Source organism: Tursiops truncatus, chromosome 1 (assembly GCF_011762595.2).
Source record: "Tursiops truncatus isolate mTurTru1 chromosome 1, mTurTru1.mat.Y, whole genome shotgun sequence".
NCBI lineage: Eukaryota > Metazoa > Chordata > Mammalia > Artiodactyla > Delphinidae > Tursiops > Tursiops truncatus.
The window spans coordinates 98,336,802-98,359,244 of NC_047034.1; the positions used below are offsets into that span (position 1 = coordinate 98,336,802).

A 22,443-nucleotide genomic window follows, 5' to 3' on the forward strand; every position below is an offset into this window, starting at 1 on the left:
TTTTACTGCAATTGTAAATGGTAGTGTTTCCTAAATTTCTCTTTCAGATTTTCCATCATTAGTGTATAGGAATGCAAGAGATTTCTGTGCATTAATTTTGTATCCTGCTACTTTACCAAATTCACTGATTATACCTCTAGTAGTTTTCTGGTAGCATCTTTAGGATTCTGTATGTATATTATCATGTCATCTGCAAACAGTGACAGCTTTATTTTCTTTTCCAATTTGGATTCCTCTTATTTCTTTTTCGTCTCTGATTGCTGTGGCTAAAACTTCCAAAACTATGTTGAATAATAGTGGTGAGAGTGGGCAACCTTGTCTTCTTCCTGAACTAAGTGGAAATAGTTTCAGTTTTTCACCTTTGAGGATGATGTTGGCTGTGGGTTTGTCATATATGGCCTTTATTATGTTGAGATATGTTCACTCTATGCCTACTTTCTGGAGGTTTTTTGTCATAAATCGGTGTTGAATTTTGTCGAAAGCTTTCTCTGCATCTATTGAGATGATCATATGTTTTTTCTCCTTCAATTTGTTAAGATGGTGTATCACATTGATTGATTTCCGTATATTGAAGAATCTTTGCATTCCTGGGATGAACCCCACTTTATCATGGTGTATGGTCCTTTTAATGTGCTGTTGGATTCTGTTTGCTAGTATTTTGTTGAGGATTTTTGCATCTAAGTTCATCAATGATATTGGTCTGTAGTTTTGTTGTTTTGTGACATCTTTGTCTGGTTTTGGTATCAGGGTGATGGTGGCCTCATAGAATGAGTTTGGGAGTGTTACTCCCTCTGCTATATTTTGGAAAAGTTTGAGAAGGATAGGTGTTAGCTCTTCTCTAAAGGTTTGATAGAATTTGCCTGTGAAGCCATCTGATCCTAGGTTTTTGTTTGTTGGAAGATTTTTAATCACAGTTTCAATTTCAGTGCTTGTGATTGGTCTGTTTATATTTTCTACTTCTTCCTGGTTCAGTCTCAGAAGGTTGTGCTTTTCTAAGAAATTGTCCAATTTCTTCCAGGTTGTCCATTTTATTGGCATATAGTTGCTTGTAGTAATCTCTCATGATTCTTTGTATTTCTGCAGTGTCAGTTGTTACTTCTCCTTTTTCATTTCTAATTCTGTTGATTTGAGTCTTCTCCATTTTTTTCTTGATGAGTCTGGCTAATGGTTTATCAGTTTTGTTTATCTTCTCAAAAAATCATCTTTTAGTTTTATTGATTTTTGCTATCGTTTCCTTCATTTCTTTTTCATTTATTTCTGATCTGATCTTGATGATTTCTTCCCTTCTGCTAATTTTGGAGTTTTTTTGTTCTTCTTTCTCTAATTGCTTTAGGTGTAAGGCTAGGTTGTCTATTTGAGATGTTTCTTGTTTCTTAAGGTAGGATTGTATTGCTATAGACTTCCCTATTAGAACTGCTTTTGCTGCATCCCACAGGTTTTGAGTCGTCCTGTTTTCATTGTCATTTGTTTCTAGGTATTTTTTGATTTCCTCTTTGATTTCTTCAGTGATTTCTTGGTTATTAAGTAGTGTATTGTTTAGCCTCCCTTTTTTTTATATTTTTTCCAGATTTTTCCTGTAATTGATATCTAGTCTCATAGCGTTGTGGTCAGAAAAGATATTTGATACAATTTCAATTTTCTTAAATTTAACAAGGCTTGATTTGTGACCCAGGATATGATCTATCCTGGAGAATGTTCCATGAGGACTTGAGAAGAAAGTGTATTGTTTTTTTTGGATGGAATGTCCTATAAATATCAATTCAGTCTATCTTTTTTAATGTAGCATTTAAAGCTTGTGTTTCCTTATTTATTTTCTTTTTGGATGGTCTGTCCATTGGTGAAAGTGGGGTGTTAAAGTCCCTTACTATGATTGTGTTACTGTCAATTTCCCCTTTCATGGCTGTTAGTGTTTGCCTTATGTATTGAGGTGCTCCTATGTTGGGTGCATAAATATTTATAATTGTTATATCTTCTTCTTGGATTGATCCCTTGATCATTATGTAGCATCATTCTTTGTCTCTTGTAATAGTTTTTGTTTTAGAGTCTATTTTGTCTGATATTAGAATTGCTACTCCAGCTTTGTTTTGATTTCCATTTGCATGGCATATCTTTTTCCATGCCCTCACTTCACAGGTCTGAAGTGGGTCTCTTGTAGACAGCGTATATACAGCTCTGGTTTTTGTATCTCTTCAGCCAGTCTATGTGTTTTGGTTAGAGCATTTAATCCATTTACATTTAAGGTAATTATTGATATGTATGTTCCTGTTACCATTTTCTTCTTGTTTTGGGTTTGTTATTGTAGGTCTTTTCCTTCTCTTGTGTTTCCTGCTTGGAGAAGTTCCTTTAGCATTTGTTTTAAAACTGGCTTGGTTGTGCTGAATTCTCTTATCTTTTCCTTGTCTGTAAAGTTTTTAATTTCTCCATCAACTTTGAATGAGATCCTTGTTGGATAGAGTAATCTTGGTTGTAGGTTTTTCCCTTTCATCACTTTAAATAGGTCCTGCCACTCCCTTCTGGCTTGCAGCGTTTCTGCTGAAAGATCAGCTGTTAACCTTATGGGGATTCCCTTGTATGTTATTTGTTGTTTTTCCCTTGCTTCTTTTAATATTTTTTCTTTGTATTCAATTTTTGATAGTTTGATTAATATGTGTCTTGAAGGTGTACTTCTCCTTGGAATTATCATGTATGGGATTCTCTGTCCTTCCTGGACTTACTTGATTAACTATTTCCTTTCACATATTAGGGAATTTTTCGACTATAATCTCTTCAAATATTTTCTCAGTTCCTTTCTTTTTCTCTTCTTCTTCTGGGACCCCTATAATTCAAATGTTGGTTTGTTTAATATTGTCCCAGAGTTCTCTGATACTGTCCTCAATTCTTTCTTTTTTTTCTTTATTCTGCTCTGCAGTAGTTATTTCCACTCTTTTATCTTCTAGGTCACTTATCCGTTTTTCTGCCTCGGTTGTTCTGCTATTGATCCCTTCTAGAGAATTTTTAATTTCATTTATTGTGTTGCTCATGATTGTTTGTTTGCTCTTTAGTTCTTCTAGATCTTGTTATCGTTTCTTCTATTTTCTCCATTCTATTTCCAAGATTTTGGATCATATTTCCTATCATTATTCTGAATTCTTTTTCAGGTACACTGCCTATTTCCTCTTCATTTGTTAGGTCTGCTGGGTTTTTACCTTGCTCCTTCATCTGCTATGTGTTTCTTTGTCTTCTCATTTTGCTTAACTTACTGTGTTTGACGTCTCCTTCTTGCAGGCTGCAGGTTCATAGTTCCCATTGTTTTTGGTGTCTACCCCCAGTGGCTAAGGTTGGTTCAGTAGGTTTAGGCTTCCTGGTGGAGGGGACCAATGCCTGTGTCCTGGTCAATGAGGCTGGATCTTGTCTTTCTGGTGGGCAGGTCCACGTCTGGTGGTGTGTTTTGGTGTGTCTATGGCTTTATTATTATTTTAGGCAGTCTCTCTGCTAATGGGTGGGGTTATGTTCCTGTCTTGCTAGTTGTTTGGCATAGGGTGTCCAGCACTGTAACTTGCTGATCGTTGAGTGGAACTGGGTCTTGGTGTTGAGATGGAGATCTCTGGGAGATTTTTGCCATTTGATGTTACGTGGAGCTGGGAGGTCTCTGGTGGACCAATGTGCTGAACTTGGCTCTCCCACCTCAGAGGCACAGCCCTGAGGCCTGGCTGGATCACCAAGAGCCTGTCATCCACACAGCTCAGAATAAAAGGCAGAAAGAAAAGATTTTTAAAAAAAAAATTATAATAAAAAACAAAAAATAGTTACAAAAAATATTTTAATGTAATTAAAAAAAGAAAGAAAGAACAACCAAACCAAAAAACAAAATCAGCAATGATAACAAATGCTGAAAAGTATTACAAAAAAAAAAAGTGGACAGACAGAACCCTAGGATAAATGGTAAAAGCAAAGCTATACAGACAAAATCACACACAGAAACATACACATACACCCTCACAAAAAGAGAAATAGGGAAAAAGAATATATATATATATCATTGCTCCCAAAGTCCACCTCCTCAATTTGGGATGATTCATTGTCTATTCAGGTATTCCAGAGACACAGGGTACATCAAGTAGATTGTGGAGATTTAATCCGCTGCTCCTGAGGCTGCTGGGAGAGATTTCCCTTTCTCTTCTTTTTTTGCACAGCTCCCGGGGTTCAGCTTTGGATTCGCCCCCCCCACCACCACTTGTAGGTCGCCTGTGGGCATCTGTTCTTTGCTTAGACAGGATGGGGTTAAAGGAGCAGCTGCTTCGGGGGCTCTGGCTCACTCAGGCCGGGGGGAGGGAGGGGTGCGGATGTGGGGTGAGCCTGTGGCGGCAGAGGCCGGCATAACGTTACACCAGCCTGAGGCACTCCATGTGTTCTCCCGGGAAAGTTGTCCTTGGATCACCGGACCCTGGCAGTGGCGGGCTGCACAGGCTCCCGGGAGGGAGGTGTGGATAGTGACCTGTGCTTGCACACAGGCTTCTTGGTGGCGGCAGCAGCGGCCTTAGCGTCTCATGCCCGTCTTTGGGGTACGCTCTGATAGCCGCGGCTCGCGCCCGTCTCTGGGGCTCCTTTAAGCCGTGCTCTTAATCCTCTCTCCTTGCGCACCAGGAAACAAAGAGGGAAGAAAAAGTCTCTTGCCTCTTCGGAAGGTCCAGACTTTTCCCTGGACTCCCTTCCGGCCAGCCGTGGCGCACTAACCCCCTGCAGGCTGTGTTCACACCGCCAACCCCAGTCCTCTCCCTGCGCTCCGACCGAAGCCCGAGCCTCAGCTCGCACCCCCGCCTGCCCCGGCGGGTGAGCAGACAAGCCTCTTGGGCTGGTGAGTGCCGGTCGGCACCGATCCTCTGTGCGGGAATCTCACCGCTTTGCCCCCTGCACCCCTGTTGCTGTGCTCTCCTCCGCGGTTCTGTTTCCCCCTCCGCCACCTGCTGTCTCCACCCGCAAAGGGGCTTCCTAGTGTGTGGAAACCTTTCCTCCTTTACAGCTCCCTCCCACTGGTGCAGGTCCCGTCCCTATTCTTTTGTCTCTGTTTTTTCTTTTGCCCTACCCAGGTATGTGGGGTGTTTCTTGCCTTTTGGGAGGTGTGAGGCCTTTTACCAGCATTCAGTAGGTATTCTGTAGGAGTTGTTCCACATGTGGATGTATTTCTGATGTATTTGTGGGGAGGAAGGTGATCTCCACATCTTACCCTTCCGCCATCTTGAAGCTCCTCAGAGACAGAGACATTTTACAAACAAAAGACCTGATGAAATGTTCAATAACCTCTGCAATCAGAGAGACAACATTTAGCAAGCACCTACTGTGTTTCAGTGGGCCATGCACTTTGTAAAGGGTTTTTTGATTGAATCTTTCCAGTAATACAAAGTTGCTTTTAACTGTTCATTTAACAAAGGTAGTTTTACAGTTTTGAGAGATTACAGTTGAAATTTCTATACTGTTTGGTACCTGTTTGGTTTCTGAAGAAAGTCCCCTCATGCACATGAATACATTACCCACTTTCCAAATTAGATGTCTCCCTGTGGCTTTTGATCTCCTGCATTTTCCAGGATCCCTAGGAGGTAGGAAATTAGGCAACCAGCATTCATGCTGCTGTACTGAAAACGGTAAAGAAGAAAAGGAAAGGATGTGTTAGGTGGCTTTCCTAAAATCTCATAAATAGAGTGAGGTTACTGGAAATTGAATTTAGGACTCCTGACTTGCTGTTGCCCTTATCTCTGAGCACTAAAGACATTTCCACAAATTAAGTACAAAAAGGTTGGGCTAATGGGACCAAGGAGATAAATTCTGAAATTACTCCCTTTTGTGTTTGAATCTCAGAATGTTTTAAGTGTAGTTTTATTGTTTATTTAATTGATATTATTTCCATTAGTACTCTCTAAACTACTTTTTAAATTAGAAAAAGATGATATTATATGAATTTGGTTCTCTGCTAACTGACTTTTTTGCTAATTTTCATCACTCCAAACAGACCGATGTAATCTATATTAATTTAAATGCTGTGTTGAAGTGATTTTTGTAAAAGATTATATGGGAAAATCAGATGTGATACAAGAATAATTATTGGCTATTTGTTTTTTCGCAGTCACAATATGGAGCTTCAGTTTCTGCCACGCCTCAACTACCCCTCTTTTATACTCCTATTGATCTGGTGGACATTAGTGTGGAAATGGCTGGATTGAAGTTTACAAATCCTTTTGGTCTTGCCAGTGCAACTCCAACTAGCAGTTCATCAATGATTCGTAGAGCTTTTGAAGCTGGATGGGGCTTTGCTCTGACCAAAACTTTCTCTCTTGATAAGGTAAGAAATTATTTTTGAAGTCATGTTTAAATATCTATCATGTATTTTAATTAGGGCATAAATATTATAATGGAAAGATTTTTCTGACCTATAAATAACTGTTATTAAACTACTGGATAAAACCTATTATTACAAATGAGTCTTTAATTTCCTTCTATTCCTTCTGTCCCATGGAGGGGGAATGGCATAGAGTTTTCATTGTGTTTTGTCTAAGAAGCATCAAAAATATAAATACTACAGAGTGTCTATTTCATTTAATAATCACAAACTTACTTATTCTTATGTCGGCATTATTAATTGTTTTGTGATTTCTGGATGTATGTGAATGAGGACATATGCCTCAACTCAAAGTTAGAGAGACAATGAATTTTATTTGCACATAATCCTGGAATCAAAGCCGTGCCAAAAAAAATCACTTATTGTAAATTACTGGTGCTGGGAATAAGATTCTTCTTGAATTTTTAAATACAGAAACCTTTCCCCAAATACAATACCTGAGTTTAATTTGATATTATGACTTTGTACTCACAATGCAAGTGGACATACTTAGTAGAAAATAAACTACATATTAAAGTCCAGATTGATTCTTCAAAGTACAGAAAGCATAGAAGTGTATGTTTTCAAAGTGGAATAATTTATGCAGTAGAGGGTTGCATCCTTACACGGTTTTGGATTAGAAAAAAGCAGCAAAATTTAACATTTTTAGGCCCTTTATTGATAAAATTTTAAATGCTACACCTATCGATATATTTAGTACTTACCAGTAGTTAGTAATAATTAATGTATAAGAATGTGTGTATCTACTGACTGAGAAAAGAGTATCATTATTTAAATCAGCCTTATCCTTAGGCAAAGAAAATAATACGCAAGAAATATGCCCCATTAAGCACATCCTCTTCTTTCACCTCTTACTAGGATCAATAGCTGGCGTTATTATGGCTAAACCATCACAGCTGTTTTATTCTGACAGCTTTACAAGATGCTATGTGTAAGTGTGATCAAGAATATCTAGAGAATCCTCAAAAGTTAGAAAACTAGTGCATGAAAAAAAAGGTTAAATATTTTTATGTTTAAATAGCTAAAGGGAGGTTTCTTCATAAATTGGCTGAATACTTAGAAATACTTTGGTTAAACAAAGTGTAAAAATAAACAACATATTGGATTTAGCTTTAGAATATCATTAATCAATTGTTTACAACCTTGTAGAATACTGACAATACATTTGTTTTTATTTCAATTCTTCCTTAAGAATTACTTGGAAGCTATAATCAAATGTTTAATCGTTGAGAAAAACTGAGTCTCTGATATCACTTAATGACTATTTTAGTTATGCTATTTAAAAAATTTTATATGTAAACAGAAATAGGTGGCTAATCAGGTATAAGGGAAGAATTGTAGGGGAAAAAAGTGTTTGCTTTGAACTTCCTGTTTGCTTACAAAAATTGAATTCTGATTAATCAGAGACATCTGTCTTTGCTCTGTTGGTGACATGCATTGATTTGTGAAGCTGTCTCTTTCAATAACCTAAGAGCAGTTGCCTTTATTAGGATCACCAGCAGAAATAAATGTGGGAGCTAACTTCCTTCTGGAACTCCAATTTGAATTTAATCTACCAATTCAGAAGTCTGTGATGCTGGTTCAAAAGGAGAGTTATAGACAAATGCAAATTAAAGTTGGCACATAAAATATAATGACGGGGGTTTTAGGAAGCTCCACTTTACTTACTTTGATGGTGCGTACAACAAAATATTTGTGCAAAAACTATTTTAAATGTATCTGTGCAGATTGTAATGACATAAATAACAATGCCACCTTGGGCTTATATAATTCTATTTTCAAAAATGATTTTTTTCCCGTACTTGATTTTGCAAAGTAGTCATTTTGCTTCATAGAGATCTACTTCTTTTCGTTTTGTGTTCTTATATTGTCTCTAATTAGTGATTAAATTTCTGTGAATTTATTATTCTCTTATGAGTTTTGTGCTTTCTTATTGGTGAAATATTGTAGTATAAAACTCAGTATTATAAACACATGTTTTTCACAGCCTCTTACTAAAGACATCTATTAAAGTATTATATGTACTATACATTTGTGTGGCATTATAGCATACCAATTTAGATTAGCCTTATTACAGTTTAGTATGCGATTTCAAGAGTCTACTTAAAATGTATTAAAATTCAGAGTCTTGACATTTGAAATTTGGATGCTCTTAATATGACAAAGGTTATTCTATGCAGTTTTGTTATCATATGAAATATTAATATTTCACAATACAGTTTTGATGAAGTACAATTTGCCGAGCTTGCATATGATAAAGAAATTAAATGCTTGCCAAGGGAGTTCAGTAAAAATTAGAGCCCTGCCTGAACATCTGCTGGAGATTTTATTATCCTGTCCTACTGACAGTGTGGCTCCCTCATTGTTTTTCAAGATTGACAGCTGAATATTACACTGCTTTCTGCAGCAAATATGTTTAGGTGAACTTTGTTTCCCTTTTTTTTATTTTTTTGGGGAGTTTGGAACATGCTTTGATTTTCATCCTATATATATATTTTTTATACTCGACATTTGTAGATGCCAGATTGAGGTCTAATATGCTGTAGCAATGAAAGACCATTGACTTACAGTGAAATGCCAGTTGTTATCTCAGTAAACAGAAATATTATTATTCTTTACTGTGCAGTCTGTATAAAAGCTGTATGTGCTTTCTTTAGGGAGGCAAATGATAAGATTTTTAATGTCAAATATAAAAAGATCTATGTTTGCTTTTGTGTTAAATAACATCAAAGGTGGCTTTTATTAACTATATTTTTCCTTCCCAAATCAGACTTTCCTAGAGTGTCCCAAAATACCTAGCTTGCTTTTCTTGAGATTCTGTTTATGTGTTATAAAGACAATATTTGAAATATCATGATAAAAATATTTAAAATATAAGTATAAATTTTAATATAAATATATATTGAGTTCAAGTTTAAAAAGGTAGGGGAGAAATCAATCTGTCAAGCTTAATTAAAGCTAAAGTGTCCTGACAAACCAGAGTAGTGCTCTGTTTAACTGGGAATATTAGAAATTGTTTAGCTTTCACATAAAATAACCTCCTGACCTGTGTTTGCATTATACTGATAAGAAATAGATAAAACACTTTGTTTTTGCTGATTATATCATAATTTTTTTCTCATAGGTAGCCACATATTATATACTGCAAATATGGAATAACTGTAGGGTGCATATATTTTCATCACTACCCAGATAAACTCAGAAGTGTTTCTAACTATCATAAATCAAATTCAGACCTAAGCAGAAGTTCACTTCATTTATAAGCTATATATAGCTATTACAGTACACTTGTACTTTATTTTTAGTAAGAAAATGTCTTGAATGCATATATTTTGTTTTAATAAGTATCAAATAATTAGGTATGTAGGTGTACAAATAATGAGTCTCTCTCAACATAAAATACTGAAAACTAGAATCTGAGAAATATTTAAGGGTCTTCATTATTTCTTTGGCATCAAAGTATTGATTGTAACTGTTTGCATAAAATACAATCTTATACCACATAGCACGATGCTTAGTGTATAGGAAGAGTTTGATAAATGTTTCATAGATATTCTTTGGATAAATGAATTAGTAAATGAATACATAGATTTCTTGGCAACAGCATATTGAGTTTATTTTTCTTCCAGCCGTATGAACAGACAGTTAACACATAAAAAATGGATTGGTCTGAGTATTGATCTCAATCAAGGGAGAAAAGGCCAATTTAAAATTTTCATATCCCAGGTTGCTTTTATAGTACATGTATACATGTCTAAAAATGAAAATGTCAGTGGAATTTCTAAATGCATGGATTGTATATTAAGATTTAGGTTGTTGACTAAGCCTTTAAAATGCAGAGGATTTTTGAGAAAACGGAATAAGTATTGTACAGTATTAGGACGGGAAATAAAAATTATCTGGCCAAATTATGTGTCAATAGCCCTGACAGAAGAAATGTAGCCTTTAGTGACAGAACATGCTAGATCTTTTAAGGCACTGCAGCCTGTTATAGCTATAGAAAGATCTGTTTTAGAAATGTATTCATTTTAATTTCCCCAAATCGGCCTTCTCATAAGTTGCATCCATATTTTATAGTTCTGCCCTCGGAGACATCATGACATAAATTAGTCTAACTTATTAACATAAATGAATTGTTGATTTTAAAATATGGCGTTCTTTTTCTTTTTCCTTCCAAGTAAATAAATACCGTAGAGGAAGGCTAACAAGTATGGCGAGGCAGTGCCATCTAGGGAAAAGAAATTTGACCTGGGCAACAACAGTCTCTGTCCAAAGTTGCTTCTATATCACTATCTTGAACATGTTGTTTGAAATTGCAGGTCGTTGTTATGATTATTATTTTTACACACATTACTAACTACCATTTATCAATTACTTAGAATGTATAGATATTGCCAAATACTTTTCATAAGTTATCCATTGAATCTTCACAATAAGATAGATAGTATAATTTTTTTAGATGAAATACAGCCGACCCTTGAACAACACAGGTGTTAGGAGCACCGACCCCCTGCAAAGTCGAAAATCTGCTTACAACTTTATAGTCAGCCCTCCGTATTTGTGGTTCCACATCTGCATATTGGACCAACCATGGGTCCATACAGTACTGTAGTACTTGATTATTGAAAAAAATCTGCATACAAGTGGACGCAGTTCAAGTCTGCATTGTTCAAGGATCAACTGTAATAGTCTGAGAAAGCTAAATAAGTAGCCCAGGAGTTGGAACAACAATTATTTATTCACTCAGTTATGTACATTGGTAGTTTGGCTGAGCTCATATGGGAAGTTCTTCTGCATCACATGATGTCTGCTGGGCTCATTCATGCATTTGCAGTCAGTTGGAGGGATGCCTGGGGACAGGCAAGATGGCCCCACGCATGTGTCTGGTCAGAGTTGCTGTAATGGCTGAGATGGCCGGGCCCTTCTCTCCATCTCTTCATAATCTCTCTTGCCTCTTGATATCTCAGCATCAAGGAGAGTAACTTGGGCTTGTTCACAAGGTAGCAGTGTTCTAAGAAGGCAAGACTCGAAGCTGCAAGGCCTTGCTGAGACCTCAAAATTCACACACTGTCACTTCCACTGTACTTTCTGTGACAAAGCAAGTTACAAGGTACAATATACATGGCTGTATTCAAGAAGTAGGTAAATACCATCTGCTCATTGATGGGAAGAACAGCAAAGTCATATCACAAAGGGGCATGCATACAGCATGGAAGGATTATTGCAGCTGTCTTTGTAACTTGCCCTCTGGTCACAATAATTCACATCCCTTCCATGTGCAAAATGCATCCACCCCGTTCCAAGACACTCAAAATGTCATCCAATCATGATTTGGGGCTCAATGTCTATGATCTAGTGATCTGTATCAGGTCCTAACCCATATAAGGCTGTTTGGGTTCACCTTCACTTGATCCAGGGTTCTGTGAAATAGAAAGACAAGTTGTCTATCTGCTATACACCCAACATAAAATGATATGGTCATGAGAACCACAGCAGATACTCTCATTCAGGAAGAGAAGAAATGGAAGGAAAATAGCAATCACTTGTCCATTGCAATTTTGAAATTCAGTTGGGCACATGTTGTCAGGGCCCCTTACTTAATTAAGATCCAGTTCTACTCTCTAGTAGTGGTTCCCTAATCCATTGTTCCTATCCACTATTGGCCCTAACTTCTGGGATCTTGCTTCTGTCCTCTGAGTTTTGTTTTGCTTTGTTTTGTTTAGAAATGACCACTGATGGTCCATGTTGGCAGTGGAGTAGCCTTTTCAGCCTGTTTCTGACCATAGAAAGTTAGGAATCCCTATTTCTCGCTTTATTTTGAATTATCTCTTTTAGTCCTAGGTCATAGTGATGTCACCACAAAACTCTCTTAAAAACTTTTCAGATCTGCTAAGGGCCGACTCCATGCCCCAAAGCTACATCCATAAGTCTTTTTGAGACAGACTTCTCTCCATTTTGAATATGTCTTGCTGCTGTGACACAGTGTCCTAAAGATTCTTAGAATCAATATTGTCTACTTGAAAGAATCTACTAGGACCAGATTGAAATCTTTGTAAAGTCCTAACAAAGTATCATATAGCAATGCTCTTGATGTGATCTTTACCCCAGGGTCATTTCTTACTTGGAAAATCTTTTTCCTTCCAGGAGAGATGAAGTGTGAAGAATAGTTTTATTTTCCAATGTGGCAAGTTCTAGGCTCCTTTTCTTTACTCACTCTAAGTTTGCTAGCAGTCAAATATATCCTTATTTGACTCTTTTCTCTCTTACAGTACCCTACTATACATGGGCAGAAACACTCAACTGACACTCTCAGCATTCTGTCTAGAGATTTCTTTAGTCAGATCCACAAATGCATTATGTACATTTTCTATCTTCTGAATGATCACCAGTGACATTCTTGCCACTTGTTCCGTCACTGCGTAATACAGGCCACTCTTTTTTTAAAAATTAATTAATTAATTAATTTTATTTATTTATTTGGCTGCGTTGGGTCTTCGTTGCTGCACGCGGGCTTTCTCTGCGGCGAGCAGGGGCTGCTCTTTGTTGCGGTGCATGAGCTTCTCATTGCGGTGGCTTCTCTTTTTTGCTGAGCCCGGGCTCTAGGCACACAGGCATCAGTAGTTGTGGCACGTGGGCTCAGTAGTTGTGGCTCGCGGGCTCTAGAGCGCAGGCTCAGTAGTTGTGGCACATGGGCTTAGTTGCTCCGCGACATGTGGGATCTTCCTGGACCAGGGCTCGAACCCGTATCCCCTGCATTGGCAGGTGGATTCTTAACCAGTTCACCACCAGGGAAGTCCCAAGGCCACTCTTTCCCAGTCTCCAATAGCATTTTTTACACTGTGTTTTAAGCCTCCACTAACATTCTTCCAGATTACTAACAGACTACTCTTGAGTTTTCAAGAGAGGCCTCTTCCTGCCTCTCAATCTGAGATCTGGTGCTGCATGTTTTTGATTTTAGGCTAGCAGATATTTCTGTATCACTTATCTGTTGCTGTATATCAAAGCACTCCACAATTTAGTGGCTTAAAGCAACAAGTAATCTGCTCTTGATCCTATAGTTTGGTAATCTGGTCAGGGCTCAGTTGGGTAGGCCTTTTTTGCCCCATGTGATGTTACTTATTCTCACTAGTGCATTTGTGGCCAATTGACAGACTGCTTGGTGGCTGGCTTGTCCCTGATGGCTTCATTCACATGCTTCGGTCCTCAGACAAGACCCAGGAGCATGGAAATGGCTCTACTCATCCAAAGCCTTAAATTTACCATGCCAGGTTTTGAACCAAGGTCTATTTGGTCTATTTCAGGCTCTTTCCTCTATATGATGCTGTTTCCTAATTTATCCTCACTGGACCTCATTACTCTATGTCTAAAATGAAGGCAGTTTGACTCCATCAGCGTTTGGAGTTCAGCTGAACAGGTGCACTGAGGGCCTCCCACCCCCTGCTTCAAGCAGAGTGGCACTTGGGATTTTATGTCTATTTTGGTTCTATCTACTATTTCACTGAGAGAGAGAGAGAGAGAGAGAGAGAGAGAGAGAGAGAGAGAGAGATTTATTAAAAACCTCTGGGAATCCATTGTCATGAAAAGCCAATCTTCCTGTACCATCCTTCTCCAGCCACCCTGGCCATCCTTCTAGTCCTCCAACATGGTAGGCTCCTCCAACTCTTAGGACCATTTTGCTTGTGTTTGCTCTGCCTGGAAGGCTCTGCCCTCAGCTTTTTATACAGCTACTCTTGCTTCCCATTCAGTTTTCACATCAAAAATTCTCTCCTCAGAGAATTCTTCGCTGACCACTCAAAACTCATTCTGTCTGTCCCCCATTTCCCTGGTTGTTTTATCTTCACCGTGCTTGGCACCATATGAAATTACCATGCTCTTAATCATTTATTTATTTACTTGTATATTTTCTGTTTTAGCCATTTGAAGTAAGCTTCATAAGAAGAGAGATGTTATCTTTCTTGTTTGCTACTGTATGCCCAGTGCCAAGAACCATGTCTGGCAGATAGGAAGGATGCAATACATACTTGTTAGATGAATGAATAATTATAGGATTCTAATTTAAACCACAATTCCACATGACAGCTCTTCAGTTACTTGGAGACAGCTCTCATGTCCTATCTGCAAGCCTTGTCTTTTTCCTTTTTAAATAGTCCCATTTTCCTTCCCATAATAAGGTTTGCAGACTTTTCACCGTGTAGGTTGTCGGTTCTCCCATGTGGATTTCCAGAAACTTGTTTCGATCCTCATTATCTTAATTGAGAGGAAGTTGCCTACATTTGCACAAATTGTCAGCACCTATGAACCAGATAAAAATCAGGACTAACATTGTCAGGACTATAAATGCAAAAAATAATATTTAAAGGTGTTAAGAAAAACTTCACAAATATGATACATAATTATATTTTAGAGCCTAAGTAATTCTCTTTGGATTACAATACAGAAAATCACAGTTTACTCTTATAACTCCTTTTGGAAGGCCTTATGAGAAATAAAGGTCTGGATTTTTAAAAGATTATATCAAAACTAATATATTTTATTATTATTGAGCTTCTACATTACTTTATCATGAAAGTCTATGAAACAATGAATGAACAACATTCCATTGTGTTATTTTCACTGCTATAGTTCTGGCTTTAAATTTAGTACATAAATAGGTGTTTTTTAATGTGTAGTATTATTCTATTGTATATCTAACTATACATTAACTAAGGACTATAATTATTTAAACACATTCAATATAAGCTTTTCCTCTGAGAAACTTTTTAACATGCTAAAACCATAAGTGATTTCTGTGTAGTAATAGTTTGATTTTCACTGGTTAGGTTCTTTAATTGTTATTTAGATGAACTGTATTCATAATTTTGACTGAATTCATAATTCATAAAATTGACTCACCCTCAGATCATACAGAATGGGTTTTTTTAAAGGGTACAGTTCACATGTAGTAGTCTTAGGGGAGATTTCATCCAAATGTTCACTTCAAGACTGTTTAGCAAGCTCTTCTCTGAAGCAAACTTGATCGCTTCAACAACAAAAGAATGTGTGTGTGTGCTCGCATACCCATTTGTGTGTACACTTGCAATAATGAAGCTAAGTCTTGCAAGTTAGAATCCAATAAAAATACTCCCTACCTCTCCCCAAAGTTCTAAATGAATAATTTTCAAGCACGCCATGTATGCCAGGCTTAGTTTGTTCAGTAAAATGTAGATTATGATGTTTCCAAACAGGTTGACGTACTTCTAATATTAAACATAAATCTTTTAATTGTAACCAAAGTAGCATTTTTAACCAAGTATATTATTAAAGTTATTTAAATTGTTCTCAAATTTTTTTGCCTTCTATTTCACAATTTGGGCTAGTCGACTATGAAGGAGACCAATCAATTTTCCAATATAATTACGTCTTCACCTCTTTTCCATTTCAGGCTGCGATTTCACACTTGTTAATTAGTTAATCATTTTGGTAGAGTGGACAAGGTGAGACTCAAATAGGCTTTTTAATAATATAAATTGATGTGTACAATTTTGATCTGGGTTAGCTGGTAGCAAAACCTAACTTGTAGTGGAAAATACCTCTCATTCAGCTCCTTTTTTCTTAAGCAACTAGTGCCAAGGTTAATGGAAAAGTCTCATAATTATGGCTAATGGGAATTTCCTTAGAGTATAGTCCTGCCGTTGGGAAACTGATTTTCCAGTCTCACTTAATTTTTTTGCAGATTTTAAATTTAACTAGTTGAAAAGTATGCATATTCTGGGAATGTTTGAATGATGCAGTCTTGGTTGAAATTAAGATGACTTGAATTCCATAATACCATCCTTGGCTTTGTATTTTCTTCATTGATTTTTAACAAGATTCTAGTCATACTACATAAAGATAGTCTTTAACCTTCATTAAAAAAAAACTTTAAATATAAAACCCAGTGATTAGCTCACTGTCAAATTTTTATTAAAGATATACCTACATTGGCTATTTTGTTATAAGAATTTATTCAGTTTTAAATTGCAGTTCTATTTGTGTTCCTTTTTCTTACGTGACTTGCGATGAGCTTCATGTTCAATATTCGTCACTTCACATTCACCACTATTTCTGAAATAAGGTGTCACTAGATGCTTAAGGAAGTAACTGTTTTTTAGAGAAACATTCAGCCAAACTTTCTTTTCATATATCAGTTACCTTTACTTACCCGACTTCCCCATCTGCTTCTTTCATTTCAGCTAAATCCCTGCCCTTTTCATCCTGCTCTGCTTATTCATTTGCATGTTTTCCCACAATATCCCATATGTTTGGAACAATTTATCATTAGCTTCTGCCAAATTCACTCTATATTAAAGTTAAAATTTATCTAAAAGTGTCATAAGTGTCACTTTTAGGTATACTGACTAGACTGGATGTATTTTGAGAACTGTTGTTGTCTTTATATACACTTTTTTTTCTCATCGACTCAAACATTTGTTAGGCACTGACCATTCATATGGTGTGCATGTGTGTGTGTGTATGTGTATAAATGGTTTTTGCTCTACAAGATTTAAACTCGTTCAGAATATACAACAAAAAGATGCAGGAAGACCGACTAAATGTTGACATAAGGCAGCAGAGATTCTTAGACTAAAAATGTTACTTCAAAAGCAGTATTTTCCTCAGTTTTTTAAAAAGAAAAATGACTTCACATTTGAGCTGTATCTTTATTCTAGGCAGAAAGGATAGCACACGGACATCCATGGTCTTGAGAGTGCCAAGCGTATTTAAGATTCAGCAGCTGAATCTTAAGTAAGATTCAGCATAATGCATCACAGGGTGGTATAAGTATCTGTGGTGACTATGGGAAAGGCCTGTTAGGCTGGGAATTTAAATGTGATTTTATAGACAACAGGGAACTAAAGAGGTTTTAAGTAGAGAAATTACACAATTCAATTTGGAAGTCAATATTAATCATGATGTAACTCCCATTCACCATTTCAGTAATGACTTCCACTTGCCCCCAACACAGTCTCTTTTTTCTGATTAATCCAGTCTAATCATGAGGCTTATGTTTGTATCATCTATACCTTATACTTATAATATACATCTATACTTCTCTAAACCTTCGGTAAAGCAGGACCAAAATATGTTTTCCCCTCTTTATGGTATTCTAGTGAAGATCAGTTTGAATTAAAAAAAAAAAAATTGTGAAAATGATTTTCTAACATGTGAAATACCGTATCAGTAGAGTTGTCATTATTGTTACCACAATCTGCATGCCAAACTAAAACATTAATAGTTATGTAATCATTTTTTAAAGCATAGAAAATCACTATATTTTTGCCCTTCTCATTTAAGGTCTTATCTCCACTAGTACCACCCACATCTAAGCCACCGTCATTTCTCAATGAATACTACGCCAGCCTCCACACCACAGTCTAAGTGATCTCTTACAACCTAAGTCATATCATGCCCCTCCTTTGCTTAAAACATTCTAACGGCTTTCCATAGCCCGTAAACTAAGATCCAAAATTCTTGTACAAATCGCTTTATCATATAGCTCCTGCCTGTCTCTCAGACCTCATCTCATTCTACTTGTACCAGTTAAGCTACAGCCACAATGGCCTTTTCTAGTTTTCTCCAATGAGCCAACCTCATTGTCACCTGTTGCCTTTCACTAATTGTTCTTCTTGCCTAGAATTTTTGGGCCCTTACATTCAAAAAGAAGAAAAAAAAAATCATTGCTAATGGGAAAGTGTAAATAATATAGGAAAAAATCTATTGTAATAAGTACTTTATGTTTATTGCAGTTTATCAGATAACAGAAAGTATAGATGACAACTGACCAATTAAACTGTGAAGGAATGGTCACATATTCTTATTTTCTGTTCCTTTCAAATAGCAGAAGATTTGTGACTTTTAAATCATTCAATAAAATTCCTCTTTAATATTTCTGAAAAACAAAAGAGATAAGGAATTGTTCTTTCTTATAGCTGTTGGAATCTCATTAGTTGCCAATCAAAAAATCCCCCCAAAAAGGAAAAGATTTTATCAGAATCAGAAATTGCACTGCAAAGAGCAGTGGATGTTATGTAACACACACACGGGCTCAGAGAAAAACATTTTTAAAAACGCTTTTTCATCTAAACTTAATAAGTACTAATGTAAATGTTAAAACACCAAGCTGTGATTCCTGATTTCTGAACCTGTTTATAATTCACTGAAAACTAGAAAATGCTTCCCAACTCTAGAATGCCTTCCATCAGTGTGTATGGGGTTTGTGTCTATAACTGCTATTAACATTAATAGGATTTAATCGAGTAGTTCTCTTACACGCAGGTCAGAAAATTCACTCAAATTATTATAGGCATAGTCAATCACATGGAGCATAATTCATAGTACATGTAATTTGCAGTGTTTCACATTAAAACATGAAATAAAACATATTAAGAAGTTGCCGCTATAGCCATTTTTGGAGCAAGTACTTAAAGTATATTTAATATTGAACTTTCAGTATTAAATAAAAGACAAGTTTATAAGCAGTTCAATAATTGGACAGACTACATATTGATTTTTTCCTTTGTTGTATAATATTGCCCACTTCTCCATCCAGAACCATGTCGTACCAGGTTGAAGAGTGCTAGAAACATGGTCGCTGTTGTGTATTGGAATGTGGAGAGATGGAAAGGCTGTCACAGCAGTCAATAAGATCTGAGAGGTGTTGACTAATTGCCTGCTAATTACACAGTAAATTGTCTAATTAAGCTGATGGTTAATTAGGGTACGCTTGCACAGCAGTCTTGTGGAATTTGTGTCTGATGTCTGGGAAGCAGCTTGTGTAATTGGCAAACTGGTAAGGACTGGCAGAGAACATGACTGGAAAGCTCATGCCAGTGGATGACAGAATAAGGATTTTTGTGGAAACAAAGGGGTTTTCATTTTTATACTGAAAGTATTGTTTCAGTTCTGCAGATATTCTGCAGTGAGCAATTGAGAAATACATTTGAAGCCTAAGTTACATGAGCAAAGGAAGGCTTAAAATGTGCTTCAACATGTTAAATGTGCTGTTTGCTTGGCATTTATCAGCTCTGATACACTATATCATATTATATTAATATACACATTGTGTTTTTACAGTTCCCCCTTTTAACACACGTTATTTGGTGTTCATGTGCAAAAAAAATTCCACGCATCTAAGGGGAAAAATGCTTCTTTTATGAAGATATGCGAAGACAACAAATATGACTGATTAAAAGACATTAGAAGTAAGAATTTTGGGTTAATTATTTATTTATTTATTTATTTTTTTATTTTTTTTTTTTTGCGGTGCGCGGGCCTCTCACTGTTGTGGCCTCTCCCGTTGTGGAGCACAGGCTCTGGACATGCAGGCTGAGTGGGCATGGCTCACGGGCCTAGCCGCTCCGCGGCATGTGGGCTCTTCCTGGACTGGGCCATGAACCCATGTTGCCTGCATCGGCAGGCAGACTCTCAACCACTGCACCACCAGGGACGCCCTAATTATTTAATTTTTAATTTATGCTTCACCAAGAACCATAAAATATTAGACATACTACAGATATGTTTAGATACACTTTTAAGAAATAAAAAAAATTATTTGTAATGGGAGAATTTCAGTTTTATTATTTATACAATTTTACCACACAAATGGCTTTTGCTTAAATTTAGTAAAATATAAGAACAGAGTACTTCAGTATTGAATTACATGTATTTCATTTCTGAATGCATGTGAGTACTGTTGGAGTTATAACTTGCAAAATGTTAGTGCCTTAAAAATAGAAGATCTAGAAGTTTGTTTTGTTGCTATTGTTGTTCTTTATAGCTGAGGAAGTATAACTTTTCATTTCAGAAAGTTATCTATGGTTGAAATACAAACATGAAAATTCTCCTTGTAAATAAGCTAAACTAATCCACTGAAGAATACAGGCCCTTTATAAATGAAGTTAGTATACACATACATCTCCCTTTTAAAAGAGACCTGAATACAAATGATTGTTTCTGCCATTTGCCTCTAGATTCCAACATTTTTGAGGATTTTGAAATAAGATTTTGAATAGAACTTTAAGTTGCAGTTGAAACAGAGGGTCACAGATGCATAATAAATCTTGGATTTATACTTTTATGTTAATGAAGAAAGATAAAATTTTAAGTGTTTCAAAACAGATTTCTGAAAGATAAGGTCTTGATTAAATTTTAGTGTCAACATTTTTTAATTGCTTTCTTAGCTAATAAAATGCATGTATGCCTGTGATTAGATGAATGTGTATGTTTTTTATTCTCACTGTTTGCCACTGAGGATTTGAAGTTGTGTGTATGCTGTATGTTTTTAAATAGAAAGAGAGAAATACACATTATATACTCTGTAAAATATCTTTGAATTAGCATGAACCTTGGAGATATATGCATGGTAAATGAAAATATTTGCTATTTTAACACAAAAGGTGTTTTTCAACCTGTCTTAAAGCAATACCTTAAAATATTAAGTCACAGATATTAAAAAAAGGTGTAAAGTAAAATATTCTTTATTTCAAGGGTAAAGAAAAATCATATTCATTCCATTTGGAGTCTTAGGTTATGAAGTCTTTATAAAGAAATTATGTAAGATAGAAAAAAAGTGAATTTATCAAAGGAATACAAGGCTAAACACTGAAATTGCTTATTTAAAGGTATATCTCCTGAGGGAGAAAAATCAGATAGAGGTCAGTGTTGCAACTCCAACCATTCTACATTTTGATCTACTCAGTTTTTCATTTTATTCCTTAGAGAGTAATATGAAAAGTTTATTTATTGTAAGTGATATAAGTTTGCATAAGAAGAAATCACGTATATCTATCATTGCTGATAAAGTTTTAAAGAAGAATTTTTACAAAACACAGTCTTCAAAAAAAAATTCCTCATTTACATTTATGTATAAATTTCAATGTTTTTTCTATTAATTCAAAAGCTAGATAATTTCCATTTATGTATAGCTATCACAAGAATAAAGTATATATATGTATATCATGAGATCATATAGTTATCTGTTGAGAAATTATAATACTTTGCTTTGGTCTAAGTATATTATATAAAATATGTATATTTATTTTATATATATATGTGTATGTGTGTGTGTGTGTGTGTGTGTGTGTGTGTTATGTAATCACAGTTTTTTTAAATTCTTTGGAAAGTTTTATCCCTGCAATTAAAAAAAAGAAATACAATATTTAGCAACCTTAGCTATCAACCTCATTCTAGAATTCTTTTCTTTTACAATTTATATATCATAAATTTCACTCTTTAAAAATATGTATTTCCATGTTTTTTAGTGTATTCACAGAATGGTGTAGCCATCAACACTAATTAATTTCAGAGCACTTCCATCACTCCAGAATAGAAACTTTATACCTACGAGCAATGGCTCCCTATTCCCCCCACCCCCCAGCCCCTGGAGACCACTAATACACATTCTATCTTCATGGGTTTGACTATTTTGAACATTTTATATAAATGGAATCATACAATATGTGACCTTTTATGTCTGGTTGCTTTTACTTAGCATGATATTTTCAAGAGATCATCCATGTTGTAGCATGTATCAAAACTACATTCCTTTTTATGGATATACTAACATTTTGTTTATCCATTCATTAGTTCATGAATATTTAGAGTCTTTTTCTACTTTTTGCTTATTATGAGTAGTATTTTCTTGAACATTCATGGGTAAGTTTTTGAGTGGATGTATGTATTCAATTTTCTTGTGAATATACCTAGGAGTAGAATTGTTGAGTAGGACAGTGACTCTATACTTAACTTTTGTTGAATCACCAAACTTTTCTCCAAAATGGCTGCACCAGTTTGCAATGCCACCAGCAGTGTATGAGGTCTCTAGCTGCTTCACATACTCACCAACATTGTTGGTTGTCTTTTTTGTTATAGCTATCAGAATGAGTTTGAAGTTGTTTCTCATTGTGATATTCGCTTCTAGTATAATTGATAACTAAATAGTAAAAGTATGAAAACCTAATAATTGCCTTAATATTCTTTTTAAAATTAATTTTTATTGGAGTATAGTTGATTTTCAATGTTGTGTTAGTTTCTGCTGTACAGCAAAGTGAGTCAGT

The 22,443-nt window shown here is 35.8% G+C and overlaps 1 protein-coding gene across 3 annotated transcripts in view; it reads left to right on the top strand.

The window, feature by feature from the left end:
* The window catches only part of DPYD (dihydropyrimidine dehydrogenase), an 810,457-nt gene that overhangs the window by 413,331 nt on the left and 374,683 nt on the right, over window positions 1-22,443 (top strand). For all 3 annotated transcript variants that reach the window (XM_019919998.2, XM_073810605.1, XM_073810614.1), the window contains one exon: window positions 6,098-6,313. In XM_019919998.2, coding sequence (XP_019775557.1) covers window positions 6,098-6,313 — 216 coding nt within the window. The remainder of the gene's footprint in view (window positions 1-6,097; window positions 6,314-22,443) is intronic.